This window comes from Panthera leo, chromosome D1 (assembly GCF_018350215.1).
Source record: "Panthera leo isolate Ple1 chromosome D1, P.leo_Ple1_pat1.1, whole genome shotgun sequence".
In the NCBI taxonomy this organism is placed as follows: domain Eukaryota; kingdom Metazoa; phylum Chordata; class Mammalia; order Carnivora; family Felidae; genus Panthera; species Panthera leo.
This window is the reverse complement of record NC_056688.1, coordinates 77,572,518-77,595,127: the sequence shown is the minus strand read 5'-3', so window position 1 is coordinate 77,595,127 and position 22,610 is coordinate 77,572,518. Positions and strand designations below refer to the sequence as shown.

At 36.7% G+C, this 22,610-nt stretch overlaps 1 protein-coding gene across 2 annotated transcripts in view; it reads right to left on the bottom strand.

The window, feature by feature from the left end:
- ANO5 (anoctamin 5) overlaps window positions 1-22,610 on the bottom strand; it is a 106,580-nt gene that overhangs the window by 48,868 nt on the left and 35,102 nt on the right. For both annotated transcript variants that reach the window (XM_042906393.1, XM_042906395.1), the window contains 5 exons: window positions 12,274-12,387; window positions 9,214-9,282; window positions 7,620-7,904; window positions 3,351-3,464; window positions 153-268 (listed from right to left, as the gene is read on the bottom strand). In XM_042906393.1, the coding sequence (XP_042762327.1) occupies window positions 153-268; window positions 3,351-3,464; window positions 7,620-7,904; window positions 9,214-9,282; window positions 12,274-12,387 (698 nt within the window). The remainder of the gene's footprint in view (window positions 1-152; window positions 269-3,350; window positions 3,465-7,619; window positions 7,905-9,213; window positions 9,283-12,273; window positions 12,388-22,610) is intronic.

The window sequence follows — 22,610 nt, the reverse complement described above, 5'->3', positions numbered from 1 at the left end:
ATGACTAAGTGATAGTGTGGGTACAAAACTGGGGACATGTGACATGTGGTGGGTGAAAACAGTGGTGAAAAGAATGGAATATGATACCACTGTGAATAAAAATCACATCATGAAGTTTTAATCCGTTTGATAGTGTTTAATAAGGAACTTACCTAATCAAATCTAAAGGCTGCTCCTTGTAAAAATAGGAAAACCGAGCCCAATTCTGGCAAAGTGTGTACCTCTCGTTGACAGGGTTAGGAGGTTCTGATGGCTTCCAATATTGACCCTACAAGATAGTCAAAATGAAAGTACTTGAATGACAAAGCAAAAGATGAGGGTGAAGCAAATAAACACTGTTTTATAAGAAGTTTAGTGAATGAAGCAAATGTTCTCTTTAGCTTTTAGATTTGGATTTTCATATCCCATTGATGTGCAATTATCTCCCCAAAACTACAATAAACGATGACACAAGGGATTCATTAAATTCTCGCACCCAGTTATTTAAAAATACAAGTTAAAGTCTGAACCTTTGGCTTTCCTCAAGCTGTTCTTTCACGTCGAAAGCCCTTTCTTTACTCAAATTATACTAGAATAGTCACAGCTCAGGGATTAATATAACTACGTAACTGGCTGGGACATTAGAAATAGGCTAACACTTTTACTTCACATATAGAAAAATTAGACCCAAGCAACGTCCAGTGAATGATCCAAAGTCATCCTGCTATGACAGGAATCTCCTCCAGAAAACTATCTGGTCCTGTCAATCACTGCCACCATTTCCCAGAAAACTTGAAATATGTATCATAAACTTTACACCAAAGAACCTCAGTATTGTTTCATGCCTAAGATTTTCCCCATTGTTACCTACTGAATAGCTTTATTAATACCCCTTCACAACAGAGCAGAATACTAGTGCTGTCTACACATGGCAGTTCAACACATTCTTTCAACTGCTGGTCCAGACAAATGAACTGCTACAGACAGCATGAATGAATATCCAATCTAAATTAAGCACATGTGAAAATCTCTATGTGATAAGATAGAAGATTTTCTATCACGTAGATTCCGTCTTGTTTTCTTCTTCTGTCACTAATCCTACTGAATCTTGAGAAACAAAATAATAAAAAGGCAGCCTATTTGGGTATCTTGAAAAACCATTCTTTAAAGCACATAAGGGAAAATCTAGCACCTAAACTTACATTCAGGATAGAAAACAAAGAAAAAAAAGTAGAATTAATGGTAAGTTACATCTATCACTAACAGCTAAGGTTTCTTTTTTTTTTTTTTTTTTAATTTATTTTTGGGACAGAGAGAGACAGAGCATGAATGGGGGAGGGGCAGAGAGAGAGGGAGACACAGAATCGGAAACAGGCTCCAGGCTCCGAGCCATCAGCCCAGAGCCTGACGCGGGGCTCGAACTCAGGGACCGCGAGATCGTGACCTGGCTGAAGTCGGACGCTTAACCGACTGCGCCACCCAGGCGCCCCAACAGCTAAGGTTTCTAGTGATCATAAAGCACCCTGCTTGCTGGAAGGCTTGATTTATGGATTAAAGTTGCTGCTGACTGAGGATATTAGTTTGGTTTAATGACCTGGTAATAGTAAAAAGAGAATGAATGCCCTAAAAAGAAATAATTCTCAAAATCTTCAAAAGGACTTTTTTTCTGTGAAAACTGACAGAGAATGCATTGTGAAGTGTTTTATTAACCCACTATATATATCTCTCTCTACTAAATGGCCATGACATTATTTTGAATCTATAATCACCTAGAAATTCTTTTGCCCAAGGGGAAAAAAATGTGTGTACAGGGAGAGGGAGAGTTGGGGAAGGAGGATGATTTCTCTAACACTTAAATTAAATTCACCTGAATTGATACTCCTGTTAAACACTGCCACCCATTTAGGGCACCTGGATGGCTTAGTCAGAGAAGCAGCTGACTTCGGCTGAGGTCGTGATCTCACGGTTTGTGGGTTTGGGCCCCATGTCAGGGTCTGTGCTGACAGCTTGGAACCTGGAGCCTGCTTTGGATTCTGTCTCCCTCTCTCTCTGCCCCTCCCCCACTTGCACTTTGTCTCTCTTTCTCTCTCTTAAAAATAAACATTAAAATAATAATAATAATAATAAAAACCTGTCACCTATTTAGGAAAATTCTGCTTAATCAGCTTGACAGTTGTTGAAGAGACCCAGTTCATTAAAAGGCATCTCACCTTACAGAGAAATCATTTGTGAAAGGAAGAATCTAATCGATGTAGCAAACTTCACTGTCTTATTTTAACAAATTGTCACAGCCACCCCAATCTTCAGCAATCAGTTTCCAGCTGTCCAGAAGCAAGACCCTCCAACAGCAAGATTACAATTTGCTGAAGGCTCAGATGATGGTTAGCATTTTTAGCAATAAATTATTTTTTTAATTAAGGTGTACATTGTTCTTTTTTAGACATAATGCTATTGCACACTTAACAGACTACAGTATTGTGTAAACAATTTTATATATGCAGTGGGAAACCAAAAAACTCATGTCTCAAAAAAACAAGACATGAGGGGCACCTAGGTGGCTCAGTTGGTTAAGCATCCGACTTCGGCTCAGGTCATGATCTCGTGGTCTGTGGGTTTAAGCCCTGCATCGAGCTCTGTGCGGACAGCTCAGAGCCTGGAGCCTGCTTTGGATTCTGTGTCTCCCTCTCTCTCTGCCCCTCCCTCACTCGCACTCAGTCTCTCTCTCACTCTCTCAAAAATAAATAATCATCAAAAAAATTTTTTTAAATAAATAAGAAACATGAAATATACAAATATTGTTGGAAAAATGGTACCAATGGACTTCTTCAACACAGTGTTGCCACAAACCTTTAATTTGTAAAAACACACACACACACACACGCGCGCGCGCGCACACACACACACACACACACACACAAGAAAATGTCTGTCATTAAAATCAATTATGTATCTAATAAATGAACACATTAATGCACATAATTCAAGTCCTTTATGGATTAAAAACTTTATAAATTAGAAAAGATCTGATGGATTCAGATAGAAATTTCCACATATTCTGTAATGTTCTTTTAATAAAACCACTATTTTCAATATGAGTTCTAAAGAAAATTCACACACAAATGTAATGTTTTTTAAAATAAATTTCCATTAAAACCTCAATGTAAAGATGTATAAACTATGTGCTTCAGCATAGCTGTTAAAGTTCTCAGCTTGGAACTAGGGAGTTTGAGGGATTTTCCCAACATGAGAAAGAATTAAGTAACCTGTCTTAAAGAGGAAGCAAAGGGAAGATTCTCTCTCGCAACAAGGCAACCTCTGAATGTGGGAGAGGAAAAATGGATTCAGGATTTCAAAACCAAGCTTATACTTACATCATGGAGTGGATAGGCAGATGAATAGGTATTAGAAGTTAGCAGTCTTTCAATCCCAAACTTTTTCTTCCCATCTTCTACGCCAAAAGGACACCGTGAGAGAATATAATAAACCTATGATATAATTTGAAGTAAGCATTAGACAACACATTTCTGAACTTTATGCTTTCCACATTTTGTTTCCATCACAATTTAACAATGTCCAACTTTGTCTGAATGTAGACACAGGCTCTGAACCTTCCCTTTGTTGTCTGAAGGAAGATGTAGAAGGTGGGGTGGTGTAGTTTGCACACACAAACTCTGCCCCTCCCCTTCCCCACCATGCATGTGTGCGCTCTGTCTCAAAATAAATAAACATTAAAAACAAAAAGCAAGAGGGGGAGGAAAACTATTGCAAGAGCAATATCTGCAGACATCTGAAAAGTCAGGCAGAAAGCGTATTTTCATTCATTCATTCATTCATTTGGGAGAGGCAAGGCAGTTTCAGAGAGCATCTTTCTTTGTGTTAAGGCAGGACTGTTACACCTGCCAGGGTCGGCTTGGGTTAAAGGTACATCAAAGCTTAGGGTCCTGTGGGAGGCAAGTTTAATCAAAATTTGGTCAGTTTAGCTAACAAATACTTTGATGGGTCAGTGCAGATAAATAGTTCAGCTAGCCATTTATCCAACAAAGAGCAGGCATGTGGAAGGCCTGTGTCTGACTCTTATTACCACAAACTAATAACAAAAGGGAGAAATTACAAGGCTAGGTGTGAATCTAAATTTCCCTGGAGCCACAAGGGAAAGGGATTTCCTCCATCTCTCTCTTCTTAGAGTATTTCTTTAGAGAACTTATAAATTTTTTCTCCATCCCTTTGAGATTTATATAAATCTGTAAAAATCTACTAGATAAGCCTCTTGACAGTTTTACAATGCAGGAGTGTGTTTCTTAAGTTTTCTAGGACCCATCTCTTCTAAATGTAAACATCAAGAAAGACAGCATCACTACCTCCCTGTCTCTATGGCAGTGTAGCCCGGGCAACTGGCTCCAACTTGTAACTACTCGCTTGCCATAGAGATTATGAGAAGCTTAATTTTTTTTCTTGGTATAAAGACAACTAACACAAATGGACACGCCAATGACCAGGAGAATTTAGGATGAACTATGTGGCAAATGGTGCTCTCAAGTCAAATTGGGAGATGGGGGTGGTGGTTATCTATGAATATTCTTTAAGTCATGTGGTGAAGGGCAATCCTTTACAGTTTCCCAGAATGAGAAGAGTGGGCGATTTCTGTAACTGTCCCTGTTTTCCACGACTACAGAACTCAAGTAAAGTTCAACATTGCCAGTATCGATGCAAGAATGGACAAAAAAGATCAAAGCTGCAGAACACGGCCCAGAAGTAGGCCTATGAATGTATAGATACATGAGTTATGACAAAGGTAAAACTGAAAAATAGTGAAAAGTTGAATGTTTTCAATAATTGTTGCAAACCGATGACCACATATATGGTGGGAAAACTGCACCATGCACAAAAATTAATTCCAGGTGGACAGTAGTCCTCAATGTGGAAAGTAAAGTAATACAACTTCAAAAAAATAATATAGGAAATTAACTTCATGGTCTTGGTGGTAGTTAAAGATTAAGAGCATGATTCATAAAGTAAAGGCTTGAGAAATTGGACTACATTAAAATTAAAAACATCTGTTGAGCAAAAGAAACCATTAGAAAAAGGAAGCAAGAAGTAGGAAAAGATCAGTAAACATATATAATGAACAAAGGGCTCATAAAAGGAATATATAAACAATTCCTACCAATCAACAAGTAAAGAAAAGACCTAATTGAAAAACAGACAAAAGACTTTAGCAGGGACTTCATAAAAGTGCATATCTAAATAAGCAATAAACATATACAAGGAGAATCAATCCCATTTATATGAGTGAAAGGCAAATTAAAACCATAATGACGGAGGCACCTGGGTAGCTCGGTTGAGCGTCGACTTTTGATGTCAGCTCAGGTAATGATCTCAGGGACATGAGATTGAGCACAGCGTTGGGTTCTGCACTGAGTGTGGAGCCTGCTTAAGATTCTCTCTCCCTCTGTTCCTCTCCCCCACTCACGTGCTCACTCGCTCTCTCTCAACAAAACAACCATCATGACACATACACAAATAAATTTCAAGACCAAGTAATGAAAATGAATGCACAATAACTCACATAAGAGCTAAATTAATCACACAAATAAATGTTAAGCCAAAGAAGCCATACTCAAAAAAGAATATATACGGCATGATTCCGTTTTTGTGAAGTGTAAAAATAGTGTAATCTTTGCTGTTGGAAGTTAAAGCCCACCTCTACTGAGGATGATGGAATAGTGATTGGAAGGAGGCAGCAGGGTCTCTGGGGGGCTAGCAAAGTCTTCTCCTTGATATGGGTGGTGGTTACATGGCCGTATTTGTTTTGTGTTGTTTCAGTGTGCTGTACATTTATGACTTGTGGGCCTATCTCTATTCATGTTATGCTACAATTACAAAAGAAAGAAAAAGAAAGCTTTGTAAATACTAGTGTCAAGAATGCTATGGAGCACTGAGCACTCCATCTGTTGTTACTAGGACCCTAAACTAGTACATCTTTTTGTCAAGAGTGATAGTGTAATATAAATATTTTTTAATGTTTATCTTTTTTATTTTGAGAGAGAGAGAGAGAGAGAGCGAGCAGGGGAAGGGCAGAGAGAGGAAGAGAGAGAATCCCAAGTAGGCTCCTTGCTGTCAACACAGAGCCTAATGCAGGGCTTTGATCCCATAAACCATGAGATTATGACTTGAGCTGAAATCAAGAGTCATGTGCTTAACTGACTGAGCCACCCAGGCGCCCCATGTAATATAAAATTTTAAATTATTAAATTATTAAAATTGTTGTGTTTTAATGTTGAATTAATCTAAGGTATTGGCACTCTTTACACAGAAGCAGTAAAAATAAATGGATACTAGTATTTCTATACTTAATCTAGTTCCTAATTTGGTCTGGTTCACTGGCCTTTTGGTAGCTACTTTTTAACGTAGTAAGTCTATCTAAAGTACTTTACAATTTGCAGAGTGCTTCACACACATTCTTTCATTTGGTTTTGATAGAAATCCCAGTGTTGACCATCATTATCTCTGTTTTAAGAGAGGTTGTTTTATTTAGAGAGCAGCAGAGTTATGACTTGAAACCAGGTCTTCTGATTCCATGTCATAGGCTCTTTACTCCCTTTTTAGAGATTGCCCCTTAGGTTGTAGTTGTGGTGGTGGTGGTGGGTTTTTATTGCTGGGAAGAAAAGGGAGAACATTTTTAGTTTGTAGGTTCATATTTTTATATGCAAATTCTAGGCATTATATTGTATGTAATATTCCTGTCCGTGAATTAAAAAAAAAAAATGAGAAACTAGAAAAAATGATGATTTCAAAATCCTTAGTCACTGAAGAGTGCTGAACCTAAAAGAAATAAGCCTCAAGTTGGGAAAGGCAGTAAGTGATCATTAATACCCTGGTGATCACATTAGTAGGCAACAGGGAGGAGGGTCAGAGCAAAAAGGAACATTACTTTTTTCCCCCGCTCAAGTCAGGTCAATAATAATAATAACACCTAACACTTACTGAGCACCTAGTATATTCCAGGTATCGAAGCCTTTCATTCCTTAACTCATTTAATTTTCTAGGCAAACCTAGACTTTATTCCTATCTTAACATGAAGAAGCAGTGACTCAGAAAGCATGATTCTTTACAGAGAGGCTCTTCATAGGAAATTTAAAGGTCTTATTGACTACAAATGGGGAGGAAATATTATCCATGATTGAAAATGGTTTTAAATGAAAGGAAAAAGTTTTGAGGTTTCTCAAATGCTATCGATATACAAAGAAATTTTAAAATTCCATTTCCATTTGGAATGACCAATATTCCTCCTGCTATGCACTGAATTTATAAAACCACTCTAAGATTATAAAACCATTTGCAAAGAACCAATAAAACCAAAGCCCTGGCTCTTCGTTAAGAACTTTTCCCAATATTGCACAAAGCATCCGTCTTGACTGTGCCCACACTGTCACCCTTTCACGTGTAAACAACAGTTTGAGAAGTCGGTAGGTGAACAGGTTTAAGCAGTCCAGGTGGACCTTCGAACCTGCTCAATATCACCCAGTACTTATCAAAATGTATGCACAAACCCGGTGCAGACATAGCATTGATGTATACTAGCACGTGCAGATACACAAGCCTCACTTGAAGGGATATGCTCAAAGGTCTTTTCTACCTACAATTCTGTTTCTCGATGAGGACGGAAAGAAGCTTGATTTGTCTTCAATGAGGAAGAGTTCCTGCCGATGTCTGGTGAATTGGGCAGTGAAATATTCAGGATGAGGGTGCTTCACATTCTTTGGGAGCTTCAGAGGCTCAAGCATACAGCTGAATGGGATATTCTCGGGCAGAGGAATATCACTCTCCTTAATAGGCATCTTGATTCCCAACACTTCAGCATAAGTAACTAGGACCTCCCAAGGGGCATGGATCTTGACAAAATACGTCTTTCCATCTTCAGAGTTCTGTAGAAAAAGAAGGCAAAGATAACAGGAAGCATACCGATTTACTTGTTACCGAACTGAGTAAAGACACAAAGTTTTATGACAACTCGAACAAATCACAGATGTCACAGCACTTTCAATTTATTGAAACTTTTCAGCAAAATCTACAGAGGAACAAATGCTCAAAACGTGTATCTGTATTATTACACTTACATATGTGTATGTATGTATATGTATACATGGTGTGTGTGTGTATGTGTATGTGTGTGTGTGTGTATGTGTGTGCGCGCACATGTGTGTGATAGAGACAAACAAAGAATATTTTTAACAATAAAATTCAGGGGGTGCCTGGATGGCTCAGTTGGTTAAGCATCCGACTTCAGCTCCAGTCATGATCTCACAGTTCGTGAGTTCAGGCCTCACATTGGGTTCTGTGCTGACAGTGTAGAGCCTGTTTTGGATTCTCTCTCTCCCTCTCTCTCTGCCCTTCCCCTGCTTGTGCACACTCTCTTGTTCTCCCTCCTGCTCTTTCTCAAAATAATAATAATAATAATAATAATAATAATAAGCTTAAAAAAATTAAAAAAACATTTTGAAGGAAATTCTAGAAAACCAATAGATGGCAAGACATTGAAAATAAATAAGTAAAAGAATTTGCCATATTCATGAGCAAAGAAAGTTGTCTTGGCTTAAGTAGTGGGTATGCAGATGATGGCCAGGTTAACTAGTTAGAGTGCCAGATTACAGACAGCCTTCAAAATGAGAGATATGATTCTCAGGATCCACATAAGAGTGAAAACATATGGTATCTGTCTTTCTCTGCATGACTTATTTCACTTAGCATAACACTCTCCAGACCATGGGAGAGGGGAAGGAAAAAAAAAAGTTAGAGAGGGAGGGAGCCAAACCATAAGAGACTCTTAAAAAATGAGAATAAACTGAGGGTTGATGGGGGGGTGGGAGGGAGGGGAAAGTGGGTGATGGGCATTGAGGAGGGCACCTGTTGGGATGAGCACTGGGTGTTGTATGGAAACCAATTTGACAATAAATTTCATATTTAAAAAAATGAGAGACATGAAACAAGAACTGTATCTTCACTTTCTTTGTATCCTGCATGGAATTATGTCTATTTTTTTCAGTGTCTGCTCATTGTCTTATATTCATATCCTTGACCTACTTCTTTACCAGGAAGACCATATGCCCTACCATCCAGATAACAGTAGCCAAAAAAACTATTGTATTGCTCTCAAACACAAAGTCTATTTGGTCAAAGGCCATAACAATTGCTTAAAACACCAAGACTCTGGTACAAATTAACAGCTACACTTACCCTTTTGTCTTCAATTTCCAACTCAAGACCTGTTTTTCTGAGATTTTGTTCAAATTCTTTTCTCCTTTCCTATGGGAAAAAAAATTGGTAGAATTATGCAGAACACTTTTATTTGCCCCGTGATAAACAGACTCATTATTCCAGATGGTGCTCTGCCCCTCCCATGCTTGTATATAAAAGTCCTTTATACATTACCCCCATCTCAGCACCATGTCCTGATTTTCGTCTGTACTAAAATTCACAATATAAGTATAAAAATCCAAAATATTTAGGAATAATTTCCAGGAAATGTGCAGGACTGCTATCTGAAAGTATGTATAGAACTTTACTAAATAATAGTTTAAAAAACTAGATAAATAGAGAGACATGTCATGCCCTTGGTCAGGAAGACTCGGTATTAGAAACACATCAACACTCTTAAAAAGAAAGGATATATTTAATTCAAATTTAAGCCAAAATATCATTGTGAGTTTTTATTTTGATTTTATCTTTTGAGAGAGAGAGAGAGAAGAGAGAGAGAGTGTGTGTGAGCAGGGGAAAGGGGCAGAGGAAGAAAGAGAGAGAGGGAGAGAGAGGGAGAGAGAGAGAGAGAGAGAGAGAGAGAGAGAGTGAGAATCCCAAGCAGGCTCCATGCTCAGCGTGGAGTCCGACACAGGGCTTGATCTCACAACTATTGAGATCATGACCTGAGCCTAAATCAAGAGTAGGCCACTCAACCGTCTAAGCCACCCACATGCCCCTCATTATAACTTTCTAATGCTAAAGAAAAGAATAGCTTCACTTAGAAAAAAAAAATAAAATAAATTAATTTAATTAAATTAGATTAAGTTAAAACAATCATTACTTGTGGGCTTTAAAAGAATGCATTGATTGTTGAATTTTTTTTTTTTTTGGCTTTCATTATTACCTAAGTCTGAAGAATTTTATAGTAAATGAAATTTTAAAAGACTTTTTTATGGTATTATAGAATGCCTATCTTCAAATGCATAGGTCTACCTTGATATATCTTAAAGTTTACAAGAAAGAGTAAAAGATAATTTAAGGTGTTTTTCCCCTACTTCCAAAGTTTGCCACATATGAGCACAGGCCTATGACAGTGGTACAGATTTTCCTTTCATAATTGCCCTTCTTTCACATTACCAGAGGGAGGCAGACTGCAAACTTCCAGAAAACCAAAAAAAAAAAAAAAAAAAAAAAAAAAGGACTTAGGCATTCAAATTACTGTTATCTCTTATCAGAATTGAGAAAGTGAACCACTCTTTTCATTATAGTAACAAATGCTTTTGCAAGTAACATGACTGCCAAAACTGAAGAGCTAATAGGATTACTAGGTGATGGGCCATTAAACACTACTTTTATGATACATCACTGTAATTTGGGGATATAACTCAGGTGTCTAAAAAAGATTAAAACTGCATAAACGATAATCTTTCTATTCCAATCTACTCATTTATCTGAACAAGCTTAATTGACACTGCCATAAAAAAACAAGAGAGGGGTATAGTTGAACCTGAACCACATCATTCTAGGAAAAACTCTAATTCATTCAAAAATATTTTTGCAGTTATCAATAATGACAAGTTCTAGGGAAGTGAATGGCTGAGCAAGAAACTAAGATAAATGGAAAGGGGAGTTCAAGGAAGAGAGCCAGGATGCTAGAATAGTCACTGGGGCGCCTGGGTGGCTCAGTCAGCTAAGCATCTGACTTCGGCTCAGGTCATGAACTTGCTTTTGTGAGTTCAAGCCCCACATGGGCTCTGTGCTGACAGCTCAGAACCTGGAAACTACTTCAGGATCTGCATCTCCCTCTCTCTCTGCTCCTCCCCTTCTCGTGCTCTGTCTGTCTGTCTGTCTCTCTCTCTCTCTCTCTCTCTCAAAAATAAACACAGATTTTTAAAAAATTTTGCAAATAAAATAGTCATCGATGTATGAATTGCAATAATCAATAATTTAAGGAGTATTGGTGAAGAGAATGATAATGAACCAAGAGCTCAAACTGTTGAGAAATGAAAGGAAGACCCAGGGACACATTAATGACAGCAGTAAAGCAGGGCAGTAATTAATGTGAGAAGAATAAAAGCTCAGGAATTTTAGGGATGAGGTAGGGAGAGCTGTCTGTAATCAACAATGAGATACAAGGAGGGCGGAGCAGGCATTTGCCCATCTCCCGAAAAAGGCAACTATCACCTGAGAGGGCACTTGGAGAATGCAGGGAACTCAATGAAGAGCCCAGTTACAGGCGGACATTCAGAGAAAAAGAAAATGATGACAAATGAGTGAATTTCAGGGGCTTGATGGAAGGGTTTCCAGGGAAAGTGTGGAAGAAAGGGACAGGGTTTTATGGGGATAATATCTGTTGTTCTTTTATTTTTATTTTATTTGACATTTATTTCCTGGGTAAGTATGTTAGTAAATGTGTGTGTACACACTTACACATATGGATTAATGTATTAATTCATTATTTCAAATATAATTATTTCTTGAGCATCCACTATGCTGTGCAACCACACTGTTTTAGGCATTTGGGTACACAGCAGTGAACAGGACAAAGTCCTTGGTCTCATGAACTTAATTTAGGGTGTTGGACACACAGCAAACAATTTAAACAACATATACACAAGTTCAGAAAGTGATGGGTTATAATGAAAAGAAAACAGGATAAGGAATAGAGCACAATGTGGAGGACATTTCAGGTGGCCTGGATTAGCCATACGTTTTCAAAGTGAAAATAAATACTATATTCAGACACACACCTCAAATTTTGGAGGTCACGTTTAATATTGTGGAGCTATGTAAACAATATAGCAGTCACTTGGGAGAAGAAAAAGAAGGTAGTGTTCAAGATGTCCAAAAAAAAAACCCCAAAAAACAAGTTGACTTTATACATCCAATCCAATCCATTATTAGGCCTGTTTTCTAATCTTCTCCCTCAGTCTTAGCTTTCAATAACACTTCAGAGGCCTCTGACCTCTACAGCTTAATTCAATGGGAACAACCCTGATGAACTACAGGAAGTGTTTCTTTTGAGGATTCCCAGTTTCTCTTCCCTTAAGTACTTACCGCCTTGGGGTCTGCTTCTTTCTTTAAATCATCAACATAGGATAGCACAAAATCAATTTGCCTAATCCCATCTCGGAAGAAGATAGAATCTTTGCTTTGTTCATCTTTTTTAAACTGTAGGAGACAGAAATGACACACTTTCCAGTTTTATTTTCAAATGGCAAAAACATGAAACGAATTAGCTGACATTTGGTCTAATTTGTTTCAATCCTGAATTGGCGGGTAAAGACAAATAGCCAGAGTTTTCACCAACAGAAGATTATGCTCATTTTGGAAAGTGAACTTCCATAGGGAAGATATATACATATACCAGGAAGACTCAAGATGAAGGTAAGCATTTAACTACATGCACACACAACAAAAATGGTACAATTATACCAATATATAAAATGAACACATGGATACATGGATCCCAAAATGCATATTCGGAGAGAGACTTGTTAGCTTCATTAAATAACATGCCAATGAGTCGGACAAATAATTCATGTTCACACACTGCTTTGGGGTGGAATTAATTACCGACCAATTAATGAATCTCATTCTAAGAAAATTAACTTATGACTAATGCTTCTCTGTTTTCATAAAATTGCCACTTTCTAATTCAACTTCTGAAGGGTTAAAGTAAAATCAAAGTGCAGTTAAAAATCAGAAAGCAGATAGCTTGCCAGCTGGGTTTACTGCACGTAAATGCTCATGCAGATCTCCTTTCAATTCTGATCCCTACGTGAGCCCGAGTCCATCTTTGGTTAAAATCGGATGTTATCAATTCTCTCAGTGGAACAGTCAAACTGACAAATTCAGCAGTCACATGTTGTATATTTCATTAATTCCTTTCCTTTCAGAACTACAAAAACACTAGAGAGCTTTAGAAGAAGAGATTTCACGTTTGACTGATGTGGCCTTCCTCAGAGTTTATATGTAATGTGTAATACGTAATATTTCAAGTAGCCCAGATATATCTAATACTTAGACTGACGCAAACAGATGATGTAGTGGATGTTAGTGATCTCTCTAACCCTGTGGCGCAGTTATAACCTAACCCTGGCAACTTTCCAATTGCTTCAGCTAACCTGTGAATGGAGAATGGGATGTTTTGTTTTTGTACTGCTACTTGTGTTAATTTATGAGTTACTGTTATGGTATTCTATGCTGTTTTTCACCCAACTCAAGCCAGGGAGACCTCCCCTAAAAAAGAATGGATGTACAACAGTCATGTATAATAAAACAAAAATCTCATGTTTGAAGTGTGTTCTATGAAAAATAGAACTGTATTTTATCTATGTGAAGGCATAGCTGATATGTTTCAGGAAGAAGTAGCTCCTAATGCACAGAAAGAAACGAGTGGGAAAATGAGCAAAAAAACAAAACACATCCAGGGAGTCTAGAGAGTAAATATAGAAAATAGTAATTCAAATACTATGTCTGAGTTCTCTGCATCTAACCAAAAGATGCATAATCATCTCCTTTTGCCTAAAACAAAGTAAAAGAACCTGAGAAAACTCAAACTATTTTCCTGTTACCCCTTGATTTACAACTCACTACAAAAAGAAAAAGGAAACAAAATTTAAAAAGTCATTTGAGCTCTTGTAAATCATCATAATATTAACATAGTTTATGAAATTCACCAAAACTCATGGACTTGGGGCAGGAAATAAAAGACTAATTAGACTAAATATAATCAAAGCAAAAAATTAGAGGTAAAAATTCTAATAATCCTTTTGCTCTCAAAGCAAAATCTGTGACAGCCAAAATTTGCATGGTTTTTTAAGTAGGCTCACAGCCCAGAGATCAAGAGTTGCATGTTCCATCCACTGTGGCATCCAGGTGCTCCTGGGAGAGATTATTTTTAAAACAATATACATTTACAAGTGTTTTTATTGTTTGGGCAAGCTAAATCTAAGTTCACAAAGAGAAGTTCTGATGAGAGAAGTCATGCACATTGAAGTCACCAAAAAATCACACGCAGAGTATTTGACTCTTAGAAAGTAAACAAAGTAACCCCCAAAACAATTAGTTTTCTCAGTGTTCAGTCACTGAAAGCCAGATGCTACCTAGGAAAACCCAAACTTCTCTCATTATGCTGTGTCCTAATATAAAGAGTAAATTGCTTAAAATGGAGAAATTGGCTTGCCTGGGTGGCTCAGTCGGTTAAGTATCCAACTTCAGCTCAGGTCATAATCCCATGGTTCATGAGTTTGAGCCCCACATCAGGCTCTCTGCTGTCAGCTCAGAGCCCACTTCCTAAATTCTTTCCCCCACCCTCTCCACCCCTACCCCATTCTCTCTCCCTCTCAAAAATAAACAAACATTTTAAAACAGATGGAGAAATCACTGGTAACCTTGTAGATCACCATGACGTACCTGTCTTAGTACTGTTAACAAAAAACTGATTGAAGCAAATGAGGGGAGAAAAACTTGATAACTCTGTTACATATAACTGAAGGCTATTAAAAAACATCATTCTTTTGTTTTGCTCAAGGCATGACATAAAGATAACATTTTGCCATGTGTGTATGTGTCTGTGTTTATATTTGATTTGCTCTTAGAAATTCCAGTGTATAATAGGTGAACATCTGGGTGGATTTTCTTTGAATGAGGTAGTTATTCTGAGGTTCATAGTCCAGGATTCCCACTAGGAGTTCATAAATTCTAAAACTGTAGGTAAATTGTCTGTATATGTGTGTATATGTATGCAATATATATGTGTGTTTATATGCAAATATAAAAAATATATTATATATCAAATATATACATTACATACATGTAATATATATATGTATACACAGCAAATATATATAATATATATAAATTATATGTATATAGATAGACACACATATACATGTTTTAGAAAGAGCATCTACAGCTTTAATCAGATCCAAACAGAATTAAGAATCACCATTCTAAAATCTCAATCGCCTGGAGACTGGGAATCAGTGACAAAGTCCCCACAAATCAATAGTATACACTGGAATAAAAAGGACTGGGGCTACTACTGCAGCCATCCAAAGCGTAAGCAGCAGCATTCAGCACTTTTTTACCAAAAGACGTCGCTTCAGGAACAAATTGAATCGCTTTGCAGACTGTGAAACAATCAACAGAAAGTTAGCAAATCCTGCCAGAGTAAAGAAAAGATTTCCAAAAAACATACACACAAAGACACAAATCTTCAGTATGATTACTCAGGTGTGTGTGTGTGTGTGTGTGTGTGTGTGTGTGTGTGTGTGTGTGTGATATTTACAGTTGCAGGGTGGGAGAAGCTGGCAAGAAGGAAAGAAGAACGAATATAGGAAGAAAACAATGAAGAATAAAGGAAAGGGGAATAAAAGAGACTTCAAAGTAAATTTCCCTAAGTTCTTTATACCATAACAGACTTCAAAGTAAATTTCTCTAAGTTCTTTATACCGTAACGTTAAGTGGAACTGAATTGAGGAAGAAAGGAGAGAGAAAAAAATAATGAAGGAAAATATGAGAAAAAGGGAAATGTAAAGTAAAATATGTAATCAGTTAAGTATGCCCATATATATCAGGAGAAGAAAATTACTACTAAAATTACTACAATTATACTGTATGGTATAGAAGGTTCACCTAATAGCAGACAATATTTCACAGCCTCCCAAAATACTGGGGAAAGGAAAGGGGAGCTCATTCAGTTAAATGCTAAGCTGTCTTCAATCTTCAGTTACGGTGACCATTATTTTTAAGACACCAAGGCAAGTACCGAAAAACATCTGGGAAAATCAATAATATTTGAAAGAAAACCAAATAATGCCACAAAAAGGCAAGTACTGTGTGTATTTTATACTATAATGAAATGATAAATAACCTAATAAAATTATCAATTAAAAGTTTTAGTTCCTGTCATGGAAAGTTTTGCTGAAACTGTTGTTTTCATAAAATAAGCTAGAGCCCTAAGCAGCGGTGACTACTGGATGAAAAATCCCTGCTCCATTACCTGAGAACCTACTCTGCATAGACGAGTTAATACTGCTGTTGCTTAGAGCAAACAGACACAAGATGGATGTTGGTCACTGCTAAAGTGTATTTTACACTGTATTTTTCTCCTGGGCTGAAATTTTTCATCTTAGCACTTTGATTTTCTTGGAATCTTTCATGAGGTCCACAAGTTACTGTTATTCTCAGATGTTTTTCCTCAGTTCATTACAGAATCATTAAGGGAAAGGAAAGAGTTATACACTAAGGGGCCAAGAAGGTCCACATTATGACTTTCGTGCGTTCTGTCTGGCCTATTTGCTTTCTGTGTGCTCCTTTCTCCATTAAATTGTTTTTATCAATTTAAAAAGAAATAAATGAATATATATATATATTCATACACACACAGACTATTATACTTATGGGGTGTTTTTTTTTTTGTTTCTTTAATTTAGATTTTAAAAGAAATTAAAATTAAAACATTTCCATGGGCTTTAAAAAGTATCCTGGTTCCTAGAAGGCACTGTGCTTACTGTGCCTAAAGAATAAGTTGGCCATAGGGTCATGAATTAACTAGATGCCATATATTCAAGAGCTATTAAGAGTGCAGGGTTAAAAAGTTACTTAGATGAGTGCTAAAAAGCCTTCTGTAATCAATACACCTAATATCAAGTTAGTTTGCAGCTTTCCAAAATCATATGATATCTTCATGATATAAAAGCCAATGGGATCAGGGTGCCTGGGTGGCTCAGTTGGTTAAGTGTCTGACTCTTGGTTTCAGCTCAGGTCATGATTTCCCAGTTTGTGAGTCCGAGCCCTGCATTGGACTCTGCACTGACAATATGCAGAACTGATCGTCTCTCTCTTCTCTGTCCCTCCCCGTCCTCGATAAATAAACTTTAAAAAAATATTTGAAAAACAAAAAAACCAATGGAATCAACACCAGCAGCTGGTTGTGAAACATACTGACTCAATATTTAATATTTTTTAAACTTGATTTTAAACATGTTAAAAGATCAATAAACCACCAAAGGATTGATTACAAAAAGATAAAATTAACACTCTACCGACTAAAATTATAGAACAGCTTTACTAAATATTTCCATCACGTGCTAAATTGTTTGCTTTTTATTAAAATATGGATAACACCTGGGGTGCCTGGGTGGCTCAGTCAGTTAAGCAGCCAACTCAGTTTTAGCTCAGGTCATGGTCTCACAGTCCATGAGTTCAAGCCCCGCATTGGGTTCGGTACTAATTGTGCCGAGGCTGCTTGGGATTCTCTCTCTCACTGTCTTTGCCCCTTCTTGCACTCTCTCTCTCTCTCTCTCTCTCTCTCTCAAAATAAATTAAAAAAAAAAAATAACATAAATAAATAAATAAATAAACATAAATAAAATGTGGGCAACTCTGAAAGTAATGAATAGGTATTTTTATAATCATTGCTATTTCCTTGTTATCTTAGTAACTATTTGCTGTATTTATTTCTGGTTTTCTCTAAGCACTGACTGAATTTTTTAGTATAGTAAATCATTAATTTTAATATACATTTTCTTGCCTTTTTCATAATACTACAATATTAAAATAAATTTTCATATATTATAAACTTTTCATAAAAACAGTTTTCTCCATGTAATTTCAATTCATTAAATGTAAACTAATTTGGGGGCGCCTGAGTGGTTCAGTCAGTTGAGCATCCAACTTCGGCTCAGGTCATGATCTCATGGTCTGTGAGTTCGAGCCCCGTGTCAGGCTCTGTGCTGACAGCTCAGAGCCTGGAGCCTGCTTCAGATTCTGTGTCTCCCTCTCTCTCTGCCTCTCCCCCACTCATACTCTGTCTCTCTCTGTCAAAACTAAATAAACATTAAAAATTTTTTTTAATTATTTGTAAGAAGACACTTTAGAGTCCTTTCTCTAGGAAGAGAGTTGATCACCTATATTATTATGCCACATAGTAGGGGGTGTCAATAGCATCTTCCTCTCATTATACATAATTTGTATCACACATCTGTAGTCCTCTTTATGTATTTCTTTCTTCTCGTACTCCTCCTTGGCCATTTTTGAATATCATCAACAGACCAGCCACTGACCAATATGCACACTACTTAGTGTGCTAGAGAGGGCAGCACTTCTGAGATTGCTGGCTCCAGCTCCCGTCTCAGCTACTAGATCATTGGTGAGACAGCAGGGTGGGGTGGGGGGGGGGGGCGGGAATCCAATATCATAGACATTTCTAGAATATATATTGTAAGAGAATGAAAATCAATATAATTCATGGAGTTGTAATACCGCAAGCCATTCAATGCTGTGAATTTCTAAGCAAGAAAAAGTCCAGTTGCTCTTGAGACTTCGATTTCACATTAAAAACTACATTAACCCTCGATGTTAAGGATGTACATACTCAATCTACAAACTGTAAAACTTACTTACTGAGTGGACCCTACAGAAGTCCTAAATTTAAACAAAACCACAGCAATTAAGCAGTAGCTAGCATATCTTGATTTCCTTGTGCCAAATACTGTGTACTCGTATCTTTAATGTTATCAGGTAGATCCTGTTAATTATCAGCAAAAGGTACTAAAGACATACAACTGGCTAAGTACACAAAAGGCTGGCTAGTAAGTGCTGTGCAACCTTGAAGCCAGCAACCCTAAAATAATAAAAACAATAAAAGTCAACTACCAGCAATTTCTTAAGACACTGGTAAAATACTCCTTCTTGAAAAATATGTTTGTCTCAATCTTCAATGAATGTTGAGCTTCTATTACATTTTAATATTCTAGATGTAAGTTTCAATTTAGTAAATGGAAGTTAATTTGGAAAATCCCCAGTTATACGTAACCACATCTGGATAAGATTGCTTGGAGTGCGTGTCATATTCCCAGCCTCTGTGGTCTACATATTCCTATGTTTAAACTATAGCTTCAAAATAAACAAAAACAGCCATGTAAAACTTTCCTATTTTTCTAGTTTAAAGTAGCAGATGGATTAATCAGACACAGAAATATTTGTAAATACCTGCAGTGGACCTTAAGGATGTACAGTGAAACACCAAGCTTTAAGACTGTTCCTTGAAGACCAGGCACATAGAAATCATAGAGAAACAACTAGTTATGCAGCAAAAAATTTAACGAAATGGATATTTGCACATAGAAAGAGAATCCAATTTATGAGAACACTAGGAAAAACGACAAAAGATGACAGTCTTACATGGCCAGGAAAAAATCAAAATTTCAATGTCTGAATTTCTCAGTCAGTTTCACTAAGGAGTAGACACTCCCTTCTACAGTAATGGGATAAATAATGTCACTGTTCACTCTCATTTAGTCATTTTCTTTGTTTTTAGTTTTGCTTTTAGTTTTGGGGGGTTTTTCTGAGAAAAACTTTGGAAGTTTTTACCAAACATAATAGAATTTAAAATATGTTAAGATATTTTTAAGTAAATGAAAAGTAAAGTCACAGACTGGGAGAAAATATTTGCAATGAAAACAGCTGACAAGGGTCTCACATTCAGACCTTGACTTTTAAAAATACACAAAGATTTGAACAGATAGTTTACAGAAGAAGATATATGAATGGCCAACAAGCCCAAGAAAGGATGTGTAACGTCATCATTTATCAGGGAAATGAGGATTGAAATCACGGGATACCACTACCTTCCATTAGATTACTAAATTTGAGGGTGGAGAGGGTTCCAGTGAGGGTAGAGAGAAGTAGAACTCTCATACATTACTGGTAGGAAAGAAAAATGGTAGAACCACTCTCCAAAATAGTTCAGTCGTCTCATATAAGGTTATACATACGCTTTCATATGATCCAGAAATTTTACTCTTAGCAAATTAACCAAGATTAACTAAAATATACATCTATTCAAACTATATTATGTCTTACATGTATGTTCATAACAGCTTTACTTATAATGGTCCCCAATCAGAAAACAACATAAATATCCATCAACAGGTGAATCGATAAACAAATTTTGGCATATCCATACATTGGAATACTATTTAGCAATAAAACAAAATAAATCAAAGAAAAAAACTATAGATATGTTCAACAAGATTCAATATATCAGTATCATTTAAGCTCTGGATGCATCTCAGCAACATTATGCTAAACAAAAGAAGCCAGACACAAAATAGCCTATAGAGTCTGATTCCATTCACATACTACTTAGGAACAAATAAAAAACAAATCATTGGTTGCCCAGAACAGAGGTGAAACAGCAGGTAATAGAAATCTGTATCTTGACTGTTGTGGTTTGTTAAAACTCGTCAAACCATACACTTAAAATAGTGCATTTCATTGTATAAAATGTATACATTTTATAAAATAGTGCATTTCGTTGTATAAAATGTATACATTGTAATGTATAAAAATAAAGATAATAGTTTTTTAAAAAGTGTTTGGCTTGTGTGGAGCTGGAATATGAAACACTTCACCAGGGAGATTTTTTTTTTATGAGAAAGAAAAAAATTACATTTCAGACACAGTAATCTTGAAACATCTTTTGACATCCAAGTGCATATGATGGGAAAGCACTTGGATATTTCAGTCTTAAGTTCAGGAGAGATGTCTATTGAGAAACTTAAATTTGAGAGTTTACAGTGTATCAATGGTATTTAAAGCCAGGATAGCAAATTAAATGTCTGAGCCCTGGAGTAACCATATCTAAATATATACATTGACTAATTATAAATATTATGCCATATTTATACTGACTGGTTCTGGTCCATTTATTCAAAGGTAGCTTCTGTGCCACATAAGCTGTTAAATATCTGTAATATCATTCCTGAGATTAAAGACCCAGACCCCTTCAGAACCTGTGAATGGCATGTATACTGTTTCTAAAGCATGCCCCTAGTGTGACTTTCTAATTCCATCCATCCCTCATTAAACTCTGAATACTTATTAAATTATACCCCCAAGCACAGATGGTATTTGCTTTGGGACAAGTTTTATTAGGTATGGCTTTTCCAATTTTTCTGAATTTCTGAATTTTCCTATTTAATGGCTTTAGGGTCCTTCTAGTATCTTCTAGCAATTCAGCTAGCCTCTTAGCTAGCCACTCAACCAAATCCACTGTTGACCACTTTATTTCAAGTAAAATGTAAAATTATGTTAAGTCTTCTATATTTATAGAATCATTAATAGTGTAAAAGAAAACATGTACTCTGCTGGATATTTTTGGTTCATCCCAGGAGATGCTCTCTTTAGCTCTCTACCTGGCTTTTTCTTGTGAGGATGGCTGGTATAGATATGAAAGAGCTCCCCAGACCTCTAGTTTCCCAAATATGATTAGAGAGAAGGAAGAGAGTGAGTGACTTCCTTCTGGAGGCCAGATTCAGGAATGCTGTATCCCTCCACTGAAGGTCATTGAGCCTCTCAAGGTCTTCAATACATGATGCTCTCTTTCTATTCCCTCAGTTCTATAGATGACAACAGACTCATGGTTACTAGATGTATATGTAGCAGGATTCTTCAGCACCCCATATTTATAAGTTTTTCATTAAGCTCTCCCCAAACTATCCTACTCTGAAAATGGCCAATAGGACCCTGATTGAAACAAATTGTTCTTTTGTGATATATCTGTGACATTAAAAGAATAATTTCCCTGGAGAAATAGTTGATTCCAGGACTGATGCAGGGAAAGTATAAAATGAGCTGAGAGCACCTTGCAGTGCTAAAATAAAAAGTTGATTTAAGAAAGAAGTTGGGGCGCCTGGGTGGCTCAGTCGGTTGAGCGGCCGACTTCGGCTCAGGTCATGATCTCGCGGTCCGTGAGTTCGAGCCCCGCGTCGGGCTCTGTGCTGACAGCTCGGAGCCTGGAGCCTGTTTCAGATTCTGTGTCTCCTTCTCTCTCTGACCCTCCCCCATTCATGCTCTGTCTCTCTCTGTCCCAAAAATAAATAAAACTTAAAAAAAAAAAAAGAAGCTTACTGTTTAATTTTAACAACTTATTGCTTAACCAAAGACAATGTCATCATAAAAAAAGAAATATCATAAATCACTTTAAAATCATTTGGAATCTCAAATTTTAATTACTAGCATATGACATAATTGGGAAAGTATTTGCAACTCATATCTCAGGCAAGGGGATAACAATAAATATGTAAACATCTCCAAAAAAACAAAAGGAAAAAAAAACTAACAGTTTGACAAGAAAATAGATACGATAAATAAACAGATTTATCCAGAAAAATAAATTAAAATGACCACCAACATAGGAAAAGGTGAATATCTCACTCATTGAGAGAAATACAAATTTAAACCACACTAAGATACATGGCAAACTGAAAGAGCTCCCAACAGCCACTAGCTATCTTACTATCAGATGGGCAAAAATTTAAACTCAAGACAACATGCTGTTGATGAGGCTGTAGGCAAATAGGTATTCTCCTACACTTGTT